The sequence below is a fragment of the Cyprinodon variegatus genome, unplaced genomic scaffold, assembly GCF_000732505.1.
Source record: "Cyprinodon variegatus isolate N-32 unplaced genomic scaffold, C_variegatus-1.0 Scaffold316, whole genome shotgun sequence".
In the NCBI taxonomy this organism is placed as follows: Eukaryota; Metazoa; Chordata; class Actinopteri; order Cyprinodontiformes; family Cyprinodontidae; genus Cyprinodon; species Cyprinodon variegatus.
This window is the reverse complement of record NW_015150769.1, coordinates 512029-530458: the sequence shown is the minus strand read 5'-3', so window position 1 is coordinate 530458 and position 18430 is coordinate 512029. Positions and strand designations below refer to the sequence as shown.

General features: G+C 37.3%; 1 protein-coding gene across 2 annotated transcripts in view; it reads right to left on the bottom strand.

Moving 5' to 3' along the window:
- Positions 1–3359: 3359 nt before the first annotated feature.
- The window catches only part of LOC107090932 (NEDD4-binding protein 1-like), a 31312-nt gene continuing 16241 nt past the window's right edge, over positions 3360–18430 (bottom strand). For both annotated transcript variants that reach the window (XM_015384585.1, XM_015384586.1), the window contains 5 exons: positions 9325–9455; positions 7146–7242; positions 6707–6814; positions 4153–4254; positions 3360–4058 (listed from right to left, as the gene is read on the bottom strand). In XM_015384585.1, coding sequence (XP_015240071.1) covers positions 3719–4058; positions 4153–4254; positions 6707–6814; positions 7146–7242; positions 9325–9455 — 778 coding nt within the window. In that variant the 3' untranslated portion in view covers positions 3360–3718. The remainder of the gene's footprint in view (positions 4059–4152; positions 4255–6706; positions 6815–7145; positions 7243–9324; positions 9456–18430) is intronic.

The window sequence follows — 18430 nt, the reverse complement described above, 5'->3', positions numbered from 1 at the left end:
AGTTCCACGACAATCTACAGTGCCGTATATTGACGAAAATCCCACTTTTCATGCAGTGAATGGCCCAACCACTAGGCCAAATACTTATTTTGTAAATGCAATTGACTCAAAAACAATGTAGATAGCTGTAATTACATTACCTTTATTCTAAATATGAAATTGGTTTTCCTTGTAAAGTGATTTTGGATGAAGTCTACTGTATTTAATGCTATATGAATCCCCCAGCAGGTTGAAAAGCAGATGAGAATTTCATCCTCATCACGTTATAAACTGTGTCCATTTGAAAAAACCTCTCATCTTCTGCGGGCCACTTCTGGACATTTCTTTAAGCACAATGACAGGCTGAGACACTTAAGTGACATTTTGAAAAGAAACACAGAGCTGAAATATAACAAGTCAGCTTGTGTTCAAGTTGTACCTATTGATCCAGAGCTATCCCCTTTACTTGCAAGATGGTTCTGTGACCACAAAAGTAATTTAAATCAAGTTTTCAAAACTTTAGATTGTCAGAATCTGACATCTGATGTCTGAGTTTCCATCTGATGTTTATAATGGTGTAAAAACTTATCAAAATGCTGTTTCAGTCAGACATAATCCATTCAACTTCAAAGTTTTCCTCTGGAAAGTAAGGCTTTTCCTTTCACCACAATTACATTATGATTCATTTTCTTTGCATCTTGTAAACACTACTGGACACACCTACCAAAAGTCCACTTTCTTTAACCTTTTAAATAATTTTCTAATAAGAACAAATGTAATTAATAAATGTACCTCAATGCTTTTACATGTTAAGTTCTAAATATGCAAGTTCAAATCTGACAGAATGCAAACATGACACCAGATATTCAATGGGGACAGCTGCATTTATTTTGATTTTCCACAATCATAAACAATAATTGCACTGTAAGCAAAAATGCAAATATTTACAAACAAAAATCAATATACACAGAAGAAATATGATACAGGAAAAAAAAAACAGTCCTTCAGAATCATTGCAACAACATAACATCAAAAAAAGGTATCTGTGCTGAATCTTTCATTTTAAACATGTGAAGGGTTCAGGTTAAACTAACACCAGAGGAACATAAGATTCGAAAGCTGCAGCCACACTGTCTCTATGAATTTTTAAGAGATAAACATCAAATGTTTCTCTGTTTGCCTATCCTCTGCAGGGCTTAAGTTCAGTGCATTTTGTAATTGGTACAAACGTAAAAAAAAAAACAAAAAAAAAAAAAACAACCTCTGGGACTCAATCCAAGATGCACATGGAAGATAAATATTGTAGTGTTTGTTTTTCATCTAGACTCCGTCCACAACAGGGTTCATGAGTCACCAAGTATCACAGAACTGAACATAGGAAAAGTGACGGCATGTTCATCAAACGTGATGTTTTAGATCATCAAAGCAGCAAGTTCTGGTTCAGTGTGGGACTTAAAATGCAGGAAAATGAATGAGCGTTTCGTAAGTAGAGCTAGGTCTAATTCGTACGCGTTTCCTGATGTCTTTTAAAGAAACGTCAGCAATGTTTTGAAATAGAATTGTCTAAGTAGATTGTTCTCATTCACATGTTTGTGGAGCTTCTGCAATTTCTGCCACTAGATGTCACCACATCCTGCTTCTACAACCTACTTCCAAACAGATTTAGAGTCCTCATAAGATGGCAGAATGCTCTTTAAGGTCTAGTCTAGTAAAATGATCAACAGCTACAAAACTGTAACCATTTTCACGCAGTGTTTTTCATACTTTGCTGTTTGAATCTTTTAATGACATGCAACCATTGTTTGGCAGGAAATAAAATCAGATTTTTAGAAATTTTTTTATTTTTAGGAATAATAAAAAATTCTGTTTCTGTAATCTTGGCAAAAATATATTCTCTCAGGTTATTTGTAAAAGAATATCAACCAGTTGGAAATGATTTACTTCAGATATTTTCTTTGCAGATCAAAATCCTTGCAGATACATTTTGAAAGGGAAGAGTCATGTAAAAGTAGTTTCCTTCACTCATCTGACCTGTAAGAAGTTCCTTTAAAGAAGCTTGAAAGAGCCCATTAGATATCACTGATTGCTCAATACCAGGACATGGCTCATTTTTAAAAGTTAAACTATAGAGCTGCTCTGCTCCTCTTGTAATTGCTGTTTTTATGTATACCTAAAATAATTTTTGCAGCTTAATCTGGACATTACTGCTAATTTTTGCAACGACTGATTAGTTCTTTTCAGCTTTTCCAAGGTTTCTTTCCGTACCAAAATGATTCTAGTGCTTAAATATTTCTATATTAGAAGCACAAAGCTGGTTCCACCTATGCACCAAGTCCATGCTAAACTTGAAACCAATTTGATCCCACTGTAGCCACTACTAATAAGTTTATCTATACTGCATTTTACATTTACAAAAAATCTCAAGCAGTCAGTGGTATCAGTTTGGTCAAATCCAAAAGATTAATCTGAGCTCCACATTTTCAATTCAGACTAAAAATCTAATTCAAACTAAATGTCAACGTCAAGAGCTGTTAGAAATGCTCCATTTACTTATCAGCCAGGTTTGGCTAATAAATCCAGCATGAAAAAGCGAATGCAACTCGTCTTTGAAGAGCAGCTTCTAGAACTGGGTTTATGTCTGAATTTAGGGATCTTGTTTGAACCAGTTTATAAAACTGTTTTAGGAGAATGCGTGCAGCAGCCGGCTACTAAATGCCGACAGTCTTAAAAATCCTTTACAAAAATATTCTAAAAGGTTTTAAGCATCAGACTGATCAATTTGTGTTTTCAAAAAAATCTCAATCTTCTAAGATCCTTTTCAAAATTCAACAGCAGGGGGATCAAACATGAACCAAGAACAAGAGCCAGTACTGACTCTAGAAGAACTGGGACCACTTTGATAGGAAACAAAACAACAAAAATAGCCCTGATTTTTGGTCTGCTGTGGAAAGAAAATAGTCTGATGTAGTCTGCAGTGTTCTGCTGAACACTTATCCCCACCTAGTGGTCAGGTATTGTTGTTTCAGGTTTTTTTCTTTTAAAATGTTTGTTTCCTTGTCTAAAGTTAGAGGATGTTTTAAATAGAGGGGAAAAAAACCTGCTGCATGAATAGATCTCCACCTGGTTTTGTTTCTGCTTCAGGAATAAAAAAAAGAAAGAAAAGAAAAAAAGGGAAAGCTGATGAGGGCGACCAGTTTAATCAAAGTACGACTTCCAACGGGTGAACAGACACTTATTAAATATAAACTGAATCAGGTGTTATCACTGGAAATGAAGAGGATATTCTTAATCTAAGCAGTGCTGCCTTTGGTGCTAACATGCCTCTTCCCATTCACCTCAAATCACTGTAATTTTCTGTAACTGAGAAAAATTTTTCAAACCTTGAGAGTTGATGTGGAGCTGAAAGCGGCCGTCCCCACCGTCGATCAAAGTCCTGTTGTCCGGCTGCTTAGATCCATTCTCACACAAACACAGAATTGTTCGAGGTGAAGAAAAGAAAACTGTTCATATGTTTGTTCTGCAGACATCGGTGCTGCTCACCCTGATGATTCAGGAAGTAAAAAAAACAAAACAAAAAAAAACTAAGGAAAATATCCCAGAAATCATTGTCGCAGATAGCAGCTAGTTTAATGATAAGTCTTTCCACAAAATAATAAAACCATTTCGGTGCCTTCCGACGAGGAAAAAATGGTCAAATAAATTACCCTAACACAGACGGACAGATGTTGTCTCAGTTTATTCAGCCCAGCAGCAGCCCTGACAGGGCGTTCAGGTCTCTCATGTACGGGTTGTCGCTGAGGATTCGGTCGATTCGCTGCTTCTGGTCAGGAAAGATGTCATACAGCTTCCTCTTCAACTCTGACGTCTCCCCTGGTGAGCGCTGTGGCGGGGGGGATGGGGAGGGCGAGGAAGGGCGGCGGGGCGGATGCCATTCCGGAGGGCCAGAATGGGGCCAGTGTGCAGTGGGGTGAGCTGTCATGGTGGCGGGGGTCCGAAAAGTCTGGACGGTAACGGGCTGCTGCTGTGATGTGGCCCGGGGGTCTGCAGGCTGGAGAGGCGGGGGGGAACCTGGAGCCCTCCTGGTGGGAGAAGAAGAAACAGGATTTCTGATGTTATCTTCCCGTTTTGCAGAAAGAAAGACAGATATCAACTCCAGCTGATCAAACAGCTCACCTGTTATCCTTCCTCAGGAAGTCGTCCAGGTGGGGTCCGTCTTTTCCCAGCGGGTCGTCAGGAATCATGAAGTGATCCTCAACAAAGGTAAACTGAAGCAACCTGTCAGGACACAAGAAGTGGAGTTTAAAAACACAGGATTCCCGCAGTCATTCATAAGGTGTAATAACTCCACAGCATCATTTCACACTCTAGAAATATCACAGCGCTGCACAGACCGCTTCCAAACAGCATTTCATAGCACTAAAGAAGATTAGCAGTTTTATTAGCTTGTTGAGCTGAAACTCAGTTTTCCTCTGATGATGGAGATCTCCTCCAGCCAAAACACATCATGGAGACTTTAGCCTAAATATAGTTGTACGGTTATTGGCACAAGATGAACCTTCTCCATAATCTTCCCCTCCAGTAAAATCCTGTTTAAATGGGACACAACAAGGTACAATATCTCTGTTCTGTTTCAGTAAATATGCGACTCATCTGATCACAGCTACTTCTAAAAAATGAATAGAGACCAAAGTGACTCAAGCTGGAAAAAAAAACATTAGATAAGTAAAAAACTAAACAAAGTTAGAGGGGTGGTAGATGGATAGATAGGTAACTAACTGTGAAATTAACGAATCAACCAACTATAACTAACTATATACATACATAGCTGAAGAAGTGTCTAAGTATGACCCAAAGAAAAGGAATTTTGCTGCTTAAAGGTACAGTGCTTTATAATTACACCGATATAAATGGTATACATCTATATGTATGTTATTTATTATCACCTATGAACTGAAAGTATCAATCTTCATGTTTGTCTTTCTAAGAAGTTGTTAATAATTACATAGCAGTGGGTTTGTATTTGTGGAGGCAGACATCTCTTGGCTAGGCCTGCACAGAGCTAACAGACTAATGACTAGAGATTATGCTCAAATGGGACTGAGGCAAGTTAGGCCTAAATACAATCCTACACAAAATACTATTTACCAAATTATCTAAGTAAAACAGACTTAGACCAGCTACCGCCTGGTTATTATGAGACGACCAATTTAAATCGTCGACAGTTTCATTTTAATATTTTTTCTGATCGGACTTGCATTTTTTTCTTGCCCTCGGTCCATGTTTGTTTTAGTCAGAGTGCCCAAAACAGGTGGACGAATCACCCAGGCAACAGAGGAAAGGCGAGACTGCATTTCTGAGCTCAGGCGGGAGCAGCAGGCAATCAGTGTAATAACAGCGGCTCAGAGAGCTCCATAACTGAAAGAGCTGCCCCAGCTATGCCTCCTCTGGGGCTGAGACACCACAGATGGTGCAGCTAGCCGCTGATAGCTCAGGAAGAGAGCGAAGGAGCAGAGAAGGGCCTGCTGGGAAACAGCGCTGATGGAGGAGGAGCCTACAGCTGGCCCATGCTAGCTAGAGGCCTTGGAGGATCGAAGTAGAACAGCGGAAGATCGGATTAGCCCGCTGGGCGGATAGGGGTCTGAAGGCAGGGTGGAGGGTTGAGTTTTACCGTGAGGAGGACAATGAGACAACGAAGGAAGCGACGACGGCAGGCCAAGGCTAAGCTCTGGAGGCTAACTGTTGGAGATAAAAAGAGGGCTGCTGAGGATCAGAGGAACCGGCAGCCGTAATGAGCGTTGGAGCAGGATGAGAGAATGGATCTGCTGCTCCGTGTCTTTGCTGAAGGTAGAATAGCTTTTTTTAAAAGCCACTCACAAACTTCTTTAGAGCATTCTCCCCTTTCTCCTTGGTCAATATTATTCCATTTTGATTTTAAAACCCATTAGTCTGACTATTAGACATTGCTGAATATGATACACTGTAGCTTTAAGAAACAAAGAAAGCAAACAAGAAACTAGTGTGAAGGCTAAATATTGAAGTATCAAAGTCATGGACAACTATGTACTCACGTCAACAAGTAAAAATATTAATGTTAAAAATAAATTAAATTACCTAACAAAATAAACAACTAAACATCTGAAATATAATGTATCTAAATTAGTAACTCTGTAATTAACCAAGCAGCAAATCAAGAGTCTTAGCAACATGCATAAAAGCAACTAAAAAACAATAACCAATAGACTAACTTACCAAGCAGTAATCTAAGTAACAAAGTAATTACAGTAACAGTTACCAAATAAGTACCTAAACAGAAAAAAATGTTGGGAAGTTATTAAGAAGTAGCAAAAAAGTCCAGCTTCACTATTATCAGTTTTATTTGCTTGTTATGGAAAACACAAATTAATTTAATTCTGAACAAATACCCATTACAGGGCACCAAAAAAGAAAAACACTGGAAGAAATAAAGGAACAGAACTAAATCACTTTTAAGAACACTGGGATGTATAGATTAAAGTATAATAGTGAAATTCATTTTAATAAAAAAACGAACCCAAAAACAAGCGATCAGTGTGAGCGATCAGTTTGCTTTTTTTTTTTTACTTTAGTTTAAACAAACAATAAATCTTTATCCAGCAGCTTCATTGCTGGGTTTTCCAGCATATTGCTGGGTGATTCACCAGGTCAGCTTCTGACAAACCGAGCTCTGTAAACATCCCCAAATAATCACCTCTCTTGAATGATGCGACGCCATGTGTCCGAGGTGTCGACAAAGTCCCGCAGGTTGTCGTTGGTGACGATTATCCCGTCTGTTTTCTCAGCAAGATGCAGCAGGAACCTGATGGGAGGAAAAAAGGAGACAGGATGTGTTTGGATTAGACACTTAGGTTTTTCCCAGCGCACAAAGACCGGAGGGGAAACCTGAAGAGCTGAGTAAGGATAATTTTTCAGTCCCAAGACGTTTACGACCCAGTCCAGTTTTTTTTTAGGAATTTCCTAAAACTTTCCTAAAGATTGGCATAAAACAGATATTCAACAAAAAGAGGATGCTCTGTTTTATTTAAAGATTGTTTAAAGGTTTAATTTTAAACAGTTTTGTCCTTCCTAATTAACAAAGAAAATAGCAGCTCCTTTAACATCTCATTTCATCTCAGAAAGACTGCCGTTACCTGTCGTCATGTGAAGATATTCTCTGGCCACAGACTTCTCTGGATGGGGTGAAGGAGAGCAGCCGCAGGTCTTCCAGCTGGTTTAGGAAGTGTTGTTCTAGAAAAAAATAATATATAGAAATTTAAGATAGCTGGACCCAAATGCCTGGTCAAAACTGTTGATCTGGGTTCTAGAGTATCTGATATATTTCCTTGCATTATGCTTTGTCATTCCTGGCTGTTGTTTTTTGTTTGTTTTTTTTAAGTGCAAAGCTTTCTAAAATTTTGAATTTTAAAATAATTGTACATTTTTATGATTTAATGGAAAATAATTTTAACTACATAAAGAGTAAATTAGCTTACAAGGAATAAACCTTTATGTAAAGCCCTTGTCACGCCTTGACGATTTAGCCAGCGTATGTCTGACGTCCAAGAATCTCCTAAAACGCTGGCATACGCTGAACTTTCTATGTATTTTTTCAATTTTGGGCGTATGCATAGAGTATTCATTATGAGTCCAGAGTGTATGTCCAACAATAGCCTAACTTATGCATGACATGCGGCAGCGCAACACCCAGGAAATGTCGCAAATCAGTGTCATGAGGCGGGCAGCAATGCACCTAAAGGCGCCAAGCCTACATAAATATATTTCTTTGATCGGGATATTAACCTAGCTGCTATTTACCGCCCGACAAAAAAAAATAAAATAAAAAAGAATAAGTAAATCAAAAGAAAAAGAAAGAAAGAGGATCCATCACACTCGCCTTCTCACCCTAAGAGGGGGGTGAAATGTGGAGTACTGATGGTTTCCTCCTGTGAAACCCCTTTCATACCAAAACGCTGCCAATACACCATTAAACAGTAGCTGTAAGTTAGCAACAGGCTCATTGGTTGTCTGTAACACATCAAATATGTTGATGTGCGTTGGGGATAAGTTCTTGATAAGTTACAAATAAGTTATGCATAAGTTACTCATAGGTTTCGGATGAACTAGACGCCACGACATAAGTAACTTAAACCTAACGTATGTCAACGATAAAATAAATTACCTATGACGAACTTGGCGTATGTCGACATGTGCTAGCGTGCTCATCACTTATACCAAACTGATCCATAACTTATCCAATGTATGTCAGCGTTTTTGCCAGATTTTTCGTCCGTCAGGCATACGCTATCTAACCGTATCTAATTGTTAAGGTGTGACAGAGACTTAAGAAAACTCTAAAGAAAATCAACAAAAAATGCCTTGTCTTTAAAATTATTTAGCATTATAAGAGGTCAAGCCTGTGCAGATCTCATCCAAACCATTCCACATTACTCAGATCAAAACTGAACAGTTTTACTTTAGTTATAAATAAGTCAATGGATTCTTTGATTATGATATTAATTCACAAAAACAAACTGCAAGGCCAACCGAGGAGGAAACTAAAGAATATCCAGAAAGTCTTAAAATGAAGCTGCTTTATTCTCTAATCTGCTTTGAAATGATTGTGGAGGACTGACCCCAGTCTTCTCTCCAACGTTGCTTCTGTTTGTGAAGGCTCTATGTTACTGAGGCCTGAACTTTGACTGCGCAAGTACAACAGCTTTACTTCCTTTTTCAGTCATTATGATAATTTCCCCCTTTCTGCCAGACAAACATTTGATCTAGAATACTTGGCTATTAAGACCAGTTTATGATCTGTAACACAGCCAGGGACTGTGGCCAAGATTATCACTATATCACCAAGATGAATGAGACATTTTGCCCCTCAAGAAGACAAAACACTTCTGCTACAACTGTTCCCAAAAAAAGTGATCAGATTGTTTTTTTCCAACTGGACTATGTTTAACTCTGTAAATGTGACTCCTTGTGATATAGGGCATTATTGTGAGCACTGCCTATCCTCAGCCTGGGATGGATTTGATGGCACATTCGGTAAAAAAATATTGTTTTCTCTAAAGAAAGTTGGACTTAAGATGTATGTTGATGTTTTACAAACTTATCAAACCAATATGTATTAATTGCTTTCTAGATTTGTCATTATTTCAAACATCTGTATGCTTCACAGCAACGTCTACCATGAATCCTACTTTAACAGACACGCTTACTGTTGATAATCAGTACATTTTCATCAACAGAACAGAGGTCTTGGATAGGTCTTAGGCGTTAAACCCTATGGCAGCAGCTAACATGGTCTTCATTATAGAGCAGCTTTACCTGTAGCAAGTCGGTCTCTCTTCTGACGCCACTGCGGGACAAACACTGTGATCTCCCTGTGGCCCCTCCTCCAGAAGGTCTCCACAGCCAGAGCGATGCCACGGCATGAGAAAAACCGATGAAGACCATGACTAAAGAGTTGAAGGAGAAATAAAGGATAAATTGTATTGAGAGGTTTCTGATTTCAAGCTTTAAAACAATGCAAACTACTGCAAAGCAGCAGAGGAACATTTCTATCCATTTATTTGTGCAGAGGTGGCACTAATATTTGACATAAAAAATAAAAAAATAAAAAACATTGAAAACTGGGAAAAGCCATAATTTAACTGTGGAAAATAAGAATCTATCTCTGCTGTGCAGAAATTCAGCCTGAGACTCGATGCATAAGCATCTGTGACTGTGATGCAATCAGAAACAACACGCTGGAACTTTTTATAGATTAGCAGCAACTTCAAAGAAAACAGTGTTTATATTAGTATGATCAAAACTTCCAGACACACCATGCAAAGCATCAGCTTACACACAAAGTTGGTAGTGACGTGCAAAAACTGCAAGCGCACGTCACACAGCTCAAATAGGACCTGGTGGTAGGTAAGGGCAACCAAACCGCAACATAAACAACAAACAGCAGCAGAGATGAGAAACTCCCCGAGAGCAGGAAGCTGCAGAAAGACCTCCCAACTAGAAACTTTATCATGGTACAAAGATCTCTAAGTGTTCTGATGCACAACGCAGAATCTATTTTCATCCAGGTGCTGTTTGTCAGCTCTGCATCCAAACCACTAAACCGGTACGTGTCTGGGATTTTTTTTGAAGGTTAAAAATAGCAAAAGCATAAAATTTCTACCACTACTTATCCAGCAGCTGACGACATGAAAACAACAAAAACACGTTTCATATTCAGAACTTTCCTTTGAAAATGTCATTTTGCAAATATGTATCTTTCCAATTCAAAGAGCAAATAATAAATTATGACTAAAACTGAAAAAAGGTTTGATATAAGAAAAGAAAAAAAAAAAAAAAAGAAAAGAAAATTTGAAAAACTAACAATTAACTCAAATTAATAATTTTTTTAAAAATGTTTTCAGACTGAAAACATTTGCTCAAGTTTTACAAAGTAAGAAGCATTCGGTCCGCTTTGCAGATCGAGGCCTTCCGACTTCATCCTTGTCCATAAATATGGAGAATCAGGCAACTAAAAATAAACAAGGCACCTAGTTTAAAGAACTTGGGGCTCTTCTGTTTTTCCCATCATCCTACCAGACATTACATTCAGTGATAGAAAAACTGCTTAAACCATCCCTTCTTACTGGTCTTATGATTTGATATGCAAGAGTTGCACTGGAGAAGCCAAAGAGCCACAGGTTGCAGATCTTTGGTGTATAAAGAGACGGCAGAATCCATAACAGCAAAGTTTGAGAAAAAGGGTTCAGATAATCCAGTGAACCAATTCCCTCCAGACTTCTAATGTATCAACAGCCTCAACCTGTGCTTAATCTGAGCATAAATCGAACAGTGTGATGTATGCTTATTGAAGAACTACCAGTATTCATGAAGACCAAGGAACACAACAGACAGGTGAGGAAGAACCAAAGCCATATTTGGTCCTAAAACTTAAAAAAAAAATCTTTAAATCAAGATAAAACATATGTGTTTAGTGTCCTTTGACTGTGCTATCTAAATATTAATACATGTTTTTTTCTTTTAATTATATTTTCAATCATAACACCAGCTGTTTATACAGGGTATTAATCAATTTGAATTCTCTTTAATCATTTGCGTTCACTGTTGTTTATACTTTTTTCAATAATGTTTCCTTTTTTTTATTTTTATTTTTTTATTTATTTATTTTTTAAGTAGAGCAGTTTGGATTATCTTGCCACTGAAATGTGCGATAAAGACAAACCTGCCTGAATCCAACATCTGAAAATGGAGAAAAGATAGACCACCTGCAGACCTATCAAAGCATGGAAGTCATTCTAAACTGACAGGCCGGAAAAGGAGAGCATTAAGAGGAGAGAAGCCAAGAGGCTCCGAGTAATTCTGGAGAGATTTATAACTCGGGTAAAAAAAATGCCAAACAAGAAAACTTTGAATTCGACAATCTGCCGGTCTGGCTGGATGTGTGTGTATTTATATGGACATAGACAAGTCTGTCTGAGTGGATTTTAGATTTTTTACATCTTAAATTGCTAATGGGTTAGGAGCCAGTAAGAATTGCAATTCTTTCTACTATATTTTTTCAAATATAAAAATATATATCAATATAAAAAAATAGTTGTTATTGTGGAAAAGCTGCTGCAAAATGCAGCTGCAAACTATGTGTTCACAAAGTGCTGATGTAGGGGGCTGAGTAAAAATAAAATCTTAATCAAATATATGGAGGTTTGTCATTGCATGTCACACTTTAGTTTTTGTAGGAACTGAATGAAAATTATCTCCAAGTACCATATGTGCTTGTTCTTTCTGGGTTACTATCACATTGGAGATCTAGACTCACGTGGCTGCGGTTATTACAGAGACGCATGAAGGCAGCCTGAGCAGGTTGGAGTTTACAGAACATTGATGCAACTCAGAATATTTAGCAGGCTGACGTTATGTGGCCAAAATTTAAAACCAAAAGAAGGTTTTTGGGGACTAGCGGAGCAAACAATTATACTGTGAGTACGTTGCAGTTACAGCAGGGACTGGCACTTAAATGCTGCACGTCACTGCAACTTTTGTAATCATAAACTCAATAGAAAATTTCCCGCATCAAATCTGACGAAACTGTTGCTGAGACTCAAGTGTCTGACCTGAATTCATGATACTAATCTGGGGAAAAATGATAGACCTGTTTCACTTTCTCTGGTGTTTGTAACTCATTATAAACAGCTTAGAGTATAAACACGGTGCATTCAGAGGAAGATATTTCTCAGCTAAGGGTCAATATATGCAAACACTGGGGAAGTTCCCACAGCTGTTGAAAGAGAAAGTGATGAATGGCAGGAGAGGCGGGTAGATTATGCACCAGTCACCAAACTCTCTGTTAAAGCTAAAGAAGAGGGAAAATGGCTCCAAGTAATTTTGAAAACTTTAACCACTTACCACCCCGTTTATACCGCACGCCTACAAACAGTTTTTCAATCACTACCAGCTTTATGGACTTATTTTCCTTTTCTTTTAAAAATAAAAATAAAAAAAAAAGTCTACAAGACACCATAAAACAAAATAACTTTTTTGTAATCATAATATGAAAATATTTTTATTTCCTATTAAAGTTGTCCCGTGGTTGTGGGCTCCTTTTGTTTGTAATAATCCACTTAATAGATTTATTCAAATTTATTTTTCCATAATGTAAAAGAATAAACTCCTCATGGGGGTTTAATCCATCAAAACCTGTCTTTTTTCTCTCAAAAAGTCTGAAATTAGAACTTTAAAGCATTTTCTGGCGAAAATCCACTGGATTTTCCTATGGCCATGGTGGAATTGCTGGTTTTCAGCTCTATGTTAGCTCGCTGTAACAACAAACCAAGAGTTTCTCAGTGAAACGAGGTGTCCTGTGGGTCGCCTAAGTGAAACAAACAGGTTATCTCACAATCCTAGCGGCACATTTTCCTTCTTAAATTAAATCACACATGCATGCTGTGATGGAAGCCAAACCAATAGGAATCACATGGTGGTATATTAATTTCAGATAGAGAAACAAACTGAACTTTAAACTGCTGTGGTTTAAGCCGTTCATTTTGAGATGTTTATTACCCAAAGCTTGAAAGCCTGCACGTTAAAATGCATCCGGTTGCAAGAATGTGGGATTTAAGATGTATTTTTAATAGGACTTGCCATTTGGGTATGTCCGGCTTTTGTGCATAAGCTAAAATTAGGCAGGTGGTTAAGAGGTTGGATAGATTTTTCTTTTTTTGTGTGCCAGTCCAAATTCACTGCTTTGTACCAATTTCCTTCAGGAACCTTAGGACATTTTACTTCATAAAAAAGAAATGCTATAAAATATTATTTAAACATGAACTCTTTATAATTTAGAATCTATTTCATACAGATCTATCTAAAATGTTAATTTACAAAATATCCATTAATCACTGCTAATCGTTTTAGAGTAGAACAGGTAGAGTGGTTACTTAAGGTAATAATTCAATTAGGTTTGAAACAGTCATTTTGAATACTATAGCCACTTACCACCCCGTTTATACCGCATGCCTACAAACAGTTTTTCAATCACTACCAGCTTTATGGACTTATTTTCCTCTTCTTTTAAAAATAAAAAAAATGAGCTACTGCTAATTTTCCATATGAACATTAGGAGGCCTTCAAAGAATTATTATTCAAAAAAGCAGTGGTTCTCATGTGAAGCTCCCAGTGTGATTGCTGGTTGACATTTGTTCAACTAATTAGAAATTGATTGAATAAATTACCAATTTGTAGAGGTATTTTTAAAAAAGGAATTTTAAATTCTGTTACATTGTTAAATAAACTGTTGTAAATAATAAAATCACACTTTTAAGGATGTAGGTTTTAGTTAAAGTAAACTTTCTGATAAATCACAGGTGGGTGCAGTAAGAACAGTTTGGGAACAAGTGTTTTAAAGTATATTTTAAAAAAAAGCTACAACAATAGACTGGACTTATGTAGATACTGCTACACAGAAAACAGACAGATGAGTGGATGGAAGGAGAGTTGGATGGAATAACTGTAGATGGAAGGACATAAAGGCAGTTCGGCGACAGAACGGATAAATAAACTGGAAAAAAACGGAGTATTATTGGATGGCTGGAACTTCAGTGATCTGTGACTCTCTGCTCTAACACATTGTATTTGTTTAGCGGTATCACTTCTTCAACATGTTTTCATGCTCTGAAAGAGCCTTCTGATGGCAGGGTTCTCACCAGGATTTTTTATGAAGGTAGTAGGGGTGGAGGGTTGGGAATAATTGTATTGTAATTCTATAATTTTAAACTTAACAGCCATCACTGCTAAAATGCATTGTGTACGAAGCTCAGATGTCAGTCAAAAGTCCATTACAATCGTAGAAAATGAGCCTAATGGACGATAACCCTGGCTGGTGCAGGTGAGCTGGAGCAGCGGACATCTAAACCATGTAGGACACAGTCTGTTAGTCTGCAGTTGTCTGGTTAAAAATATTTACAATAAATTACAGTCAAAAATCATAATTAATGATTCAAACAACTATCCACAATGAATAAATATTAAATGCACTTTAGAGGATAGTGATAATTGGGCTATTGGCATTTAATGATGAAATGATTCTAATTAGGAAATTGTATTTCCTATTATTTATCTGCAATTTCGGAAGCAAAAAACCTTTTTAGGATTTTGGTTTGTTTAACCACCATAGATTTGATAGTAAATTTAATTTATAACTGCAATTGGCAATTAATAATTAGTTACCAAACTCGCAATAAAAGGTTACTGTATCATCAAATCATTCACTCAAAAGAAATCTTTAAAGTGGTTGAAGACAGACTATCAATCATATAAAAAATACAGTAAATCTCCATCTATGCTAAGAAAGATTAAACAACACTTTAGCATAAAATAAAATCTCAGATTTGATTCACAACATCAATCCAATGACAAAGTTTTTTCACCCTTTACTTTCAAAATAACAAATTACCAAATGAGAAAAGGTATTTTAAAATCCTTCATCTTTTTTAAGATGTGACCTTTATTCAAACTAAACTAAATCCAAGCTGTGAAAGATGTTCTAAAACAAGGTGGCCGGTGCTGCCATTATTAACAACAATAACATGTTGTCTGGTGTTAAAGGTTCTCATTGCTGTGGAACAGGCCATTATGCTGTCAGCTGTCATCATTAGTTTGTTCACCTGAATTTCAATCAGCACAACGGCCACAGAAACAGCGTTTTTAATCCCCTTATATCTCCTTATTTGCATAAATAACTAAGACCTGTCTATTGGACGACTGCAAGGTAGGTACATGTAGATATGTTGATTTTATTTTAATTTAAGTGTTTTTAGGTGTGTGTATCAAGGGTTAACATTTCTGAACCTGCGGTGCCCCGCTCCATCACTGAGACAATTTCATGATTTATTGTTGGTACAAAAGCTTTAGCTATATCAGATTAGATGCTTCCGTGGCTATGCTTTATCGTGGGAATAGTGATGTACACCCTTAGTTTTCCTTGACACCCTCAACATGCTTTAGGTGCAAGTCAAACGTTTTGGTGTCATCCTACTAGAACACAGCCTTCCCCATGTTTGCCGTTTCCCCCCTAAGAGACTTCTTATATCTTTCTCTCCATGCAATATATGTGGAATGCACAACATTTGTCCTGATGAAAGATTCTCTAAAACTTGAGTTGTGGAACTCTGCAGCTCCCCCAGAGTTACCATTTTAGCTGCTGCATTAGGTAGTACCATCCATCAGCAAAGGAGTACAATCATATCGAGGGATTTTTTATTTATTTTTTTTCCCCATCTACAGCTGTCTAGGGATGTCATAGTAAAACAAATGGATGACATTTTTATGTGTATTTTTAAATCTTGTATACTAATTCTACTAAGTTACGCACCACCTCGTGTTATTCTGCCTCCTAAAAGCCAAATGAAACCCACCAGTTACTCATGTAAATGACTTGAATTAGATCGAATTGTTCTGAAATGACCCCTTTACTCAGAGAGTTTCAAGAAACTTAAATGGGGCTGTGCTGTCTGTCATGTTGTAACATTTGGCTGAACTGAGTCAGAGGTGTATATTGGGTAGAGTTCGGGTAAAGCAGGAGGAAGTAAGAAAGAAACAAGAACGTGAAAGGAAGTAGTTGCACAAGTGAGGAGTCAGGATAAGGTCATGCAGGATAATCTGATTAAAGAAAAAGTAAAAACAAGACTCCTTTTATCTTCAACTACACATGAAGGCTTTCATGCACAGGTTCTGTATCAATCAGCGATTGAAAAAGCAGATTTTTTTTCTTTTTTACTAGAAAAGATATTCTATTCTGAGAAACGCCCCCGTATGACCCGCCCTCGCATCGACCTGGTGCTACAGCTGCTTTCAGACCTGTGTACAGTCATAGAGAAAGATGATGAGTCACAATAACATGTGAAGGCGTGGGCAACATTTGGTGCACCCACACTCAGGGATGTAGCACAGTCCTACACGGATGGTTTGCATGGCGCGTGCATGGTGGATATGGTGCTGATGGGAAGGGTGGTGGCTTCAAAGTCAGAAAGAAAACATGTAGTACTGGTGGGGGACACAACGCCAACTTGACAGATTCGATTCGTCATCACTTGAGTAACAGCTTTGCATCTTCACACAGACTCTTCTTCTTAAAAAAAAGTCTGAAACTGATTCTATATAAATATCAAGTTATGACTATTACGTATTACCAAAATTTACTCCTTGTTTGGTTTTTACACCATCACAGAAAATGACGACTGACTCAAATGATGCATAAATACTCTCAATTTTAACCCATAAAAAAAAGCAATGACTGAACGCTTACATTATGCCAGTAAGTCCTGTTTACACCTGCGCTGCGGCCAGAGTTACATTCATCACCGCAAAGGTGAAGGAGCGAAGTGAGAACTGCATGATTCTTATCAACATGTTTTTTTTTTGTGTAAAAACCCTGATGGTGATTCTTTCAAAACATTCTTACTTTTGCTGTTAAAAATTACAGAAATAAAACATATTTTGTTATCCCTCAGTGAGGAAATTCAAAGTCAGGTCAGCATAGTAAAAAAATAATGTACACCCATTTGCCAATTTCTTCAAAGCAGTGTAGTCTGCTTTGAAGAAATTGGCAAATGGGTGAATTCAAAGAAATTTACAAAATAAGTATTTTCATTTCATTTATTCTATAGTTACACCAACAAAATCAGGACAGCTTAAAGAAACCAATCCCTGATGCCTTGAATGTCTGTGCCATAAACAACTCCTGCAAAATGTATGGAACTCAAGTAGTTTTCACATTTGCTAACTGTTTAAGTTGGTCAATATTTCTATAAGGCCCTGCTCCGCTGGTAGGGCTGGGTAAAATCGATTCCTTTACATTTTTGCAAAATCGATGTCTAGGGAATGAGATCTATTCATTTTCACATTCAAATAAGCAGGAAAGATGCACTCAAGATGACTTCAAGCCAGACAGCTGAAAATATAGACAATAGGTTGACTGAAGACATTGACAAATGGGGGCTGACCAGCAAACACCCTGTAGTTGTTACAGACAAAGCTGCAAACATGGTTTGTGCAGTGAAGATAATGCAGCTCATGAATGTCTGCTGTGTCATGTGTGCTTGGTCGAGTGAGGCTTCACTTTTCACAAACAAGTTTGCACTTTTGAAAAAGTTTTGTTCACATCTCATGTTTAAACTGTCTGATTTACAAGTTTGCATTTTGTGTTTAGTGTGACAGGAAAAAAACAAAATACATGAGTATTTAGAAACACAGTTGAACCACCTTCATTATTGTAAAAACAGATCGAATCCAAATTAATCGATTTAAAACTGTATGAATCAAAATCGAATAGATTCAGGACTTTGGAGAAAATACCCAGCCCTATCCGCTGGTGTATAAATAAGACATGGCAAAGAATCCTCCTTTCTCTTGGCTACTCTTAGGAATGACAAAGGCAAGAAACATTTAATTCAAGTACAGCAGATGTGTACTACTGTTCACATGTTTGGGACAATGGCTAGCACAGCTTAATGCAAGTCCAAAATCAATGAAAAGATTTACAACAGCGATGAACAAGAAAGGACAGGGATCCGGTTTAAAATCAATCAAGCATAGCAAGGAAGATCGTCAAGCAGTTAAAAATGTCATCACACACTAAGCTTTAGGGAAAGACATGCAAATACAGACAAAAAAAACTTTGCATACTGGATTCAACAAGTCTCTATGGCAATCATTAAATAAGATCTTTATGTAAACTGGTTTTATAAAAAATGATATCCTACCAGAACAAACATAACCAGCTAACCCACTGGATCAGATCAAAGTGAGCTAGGGCTGCAACTAACGATTATTTTGCAAATCAATTAACCTGTCAATTATTTTTTAGATTAATCGCTAGGGATGGGGATCGTTAATATTTATTGATATCGATACCTTTATCGATACTCCTTAT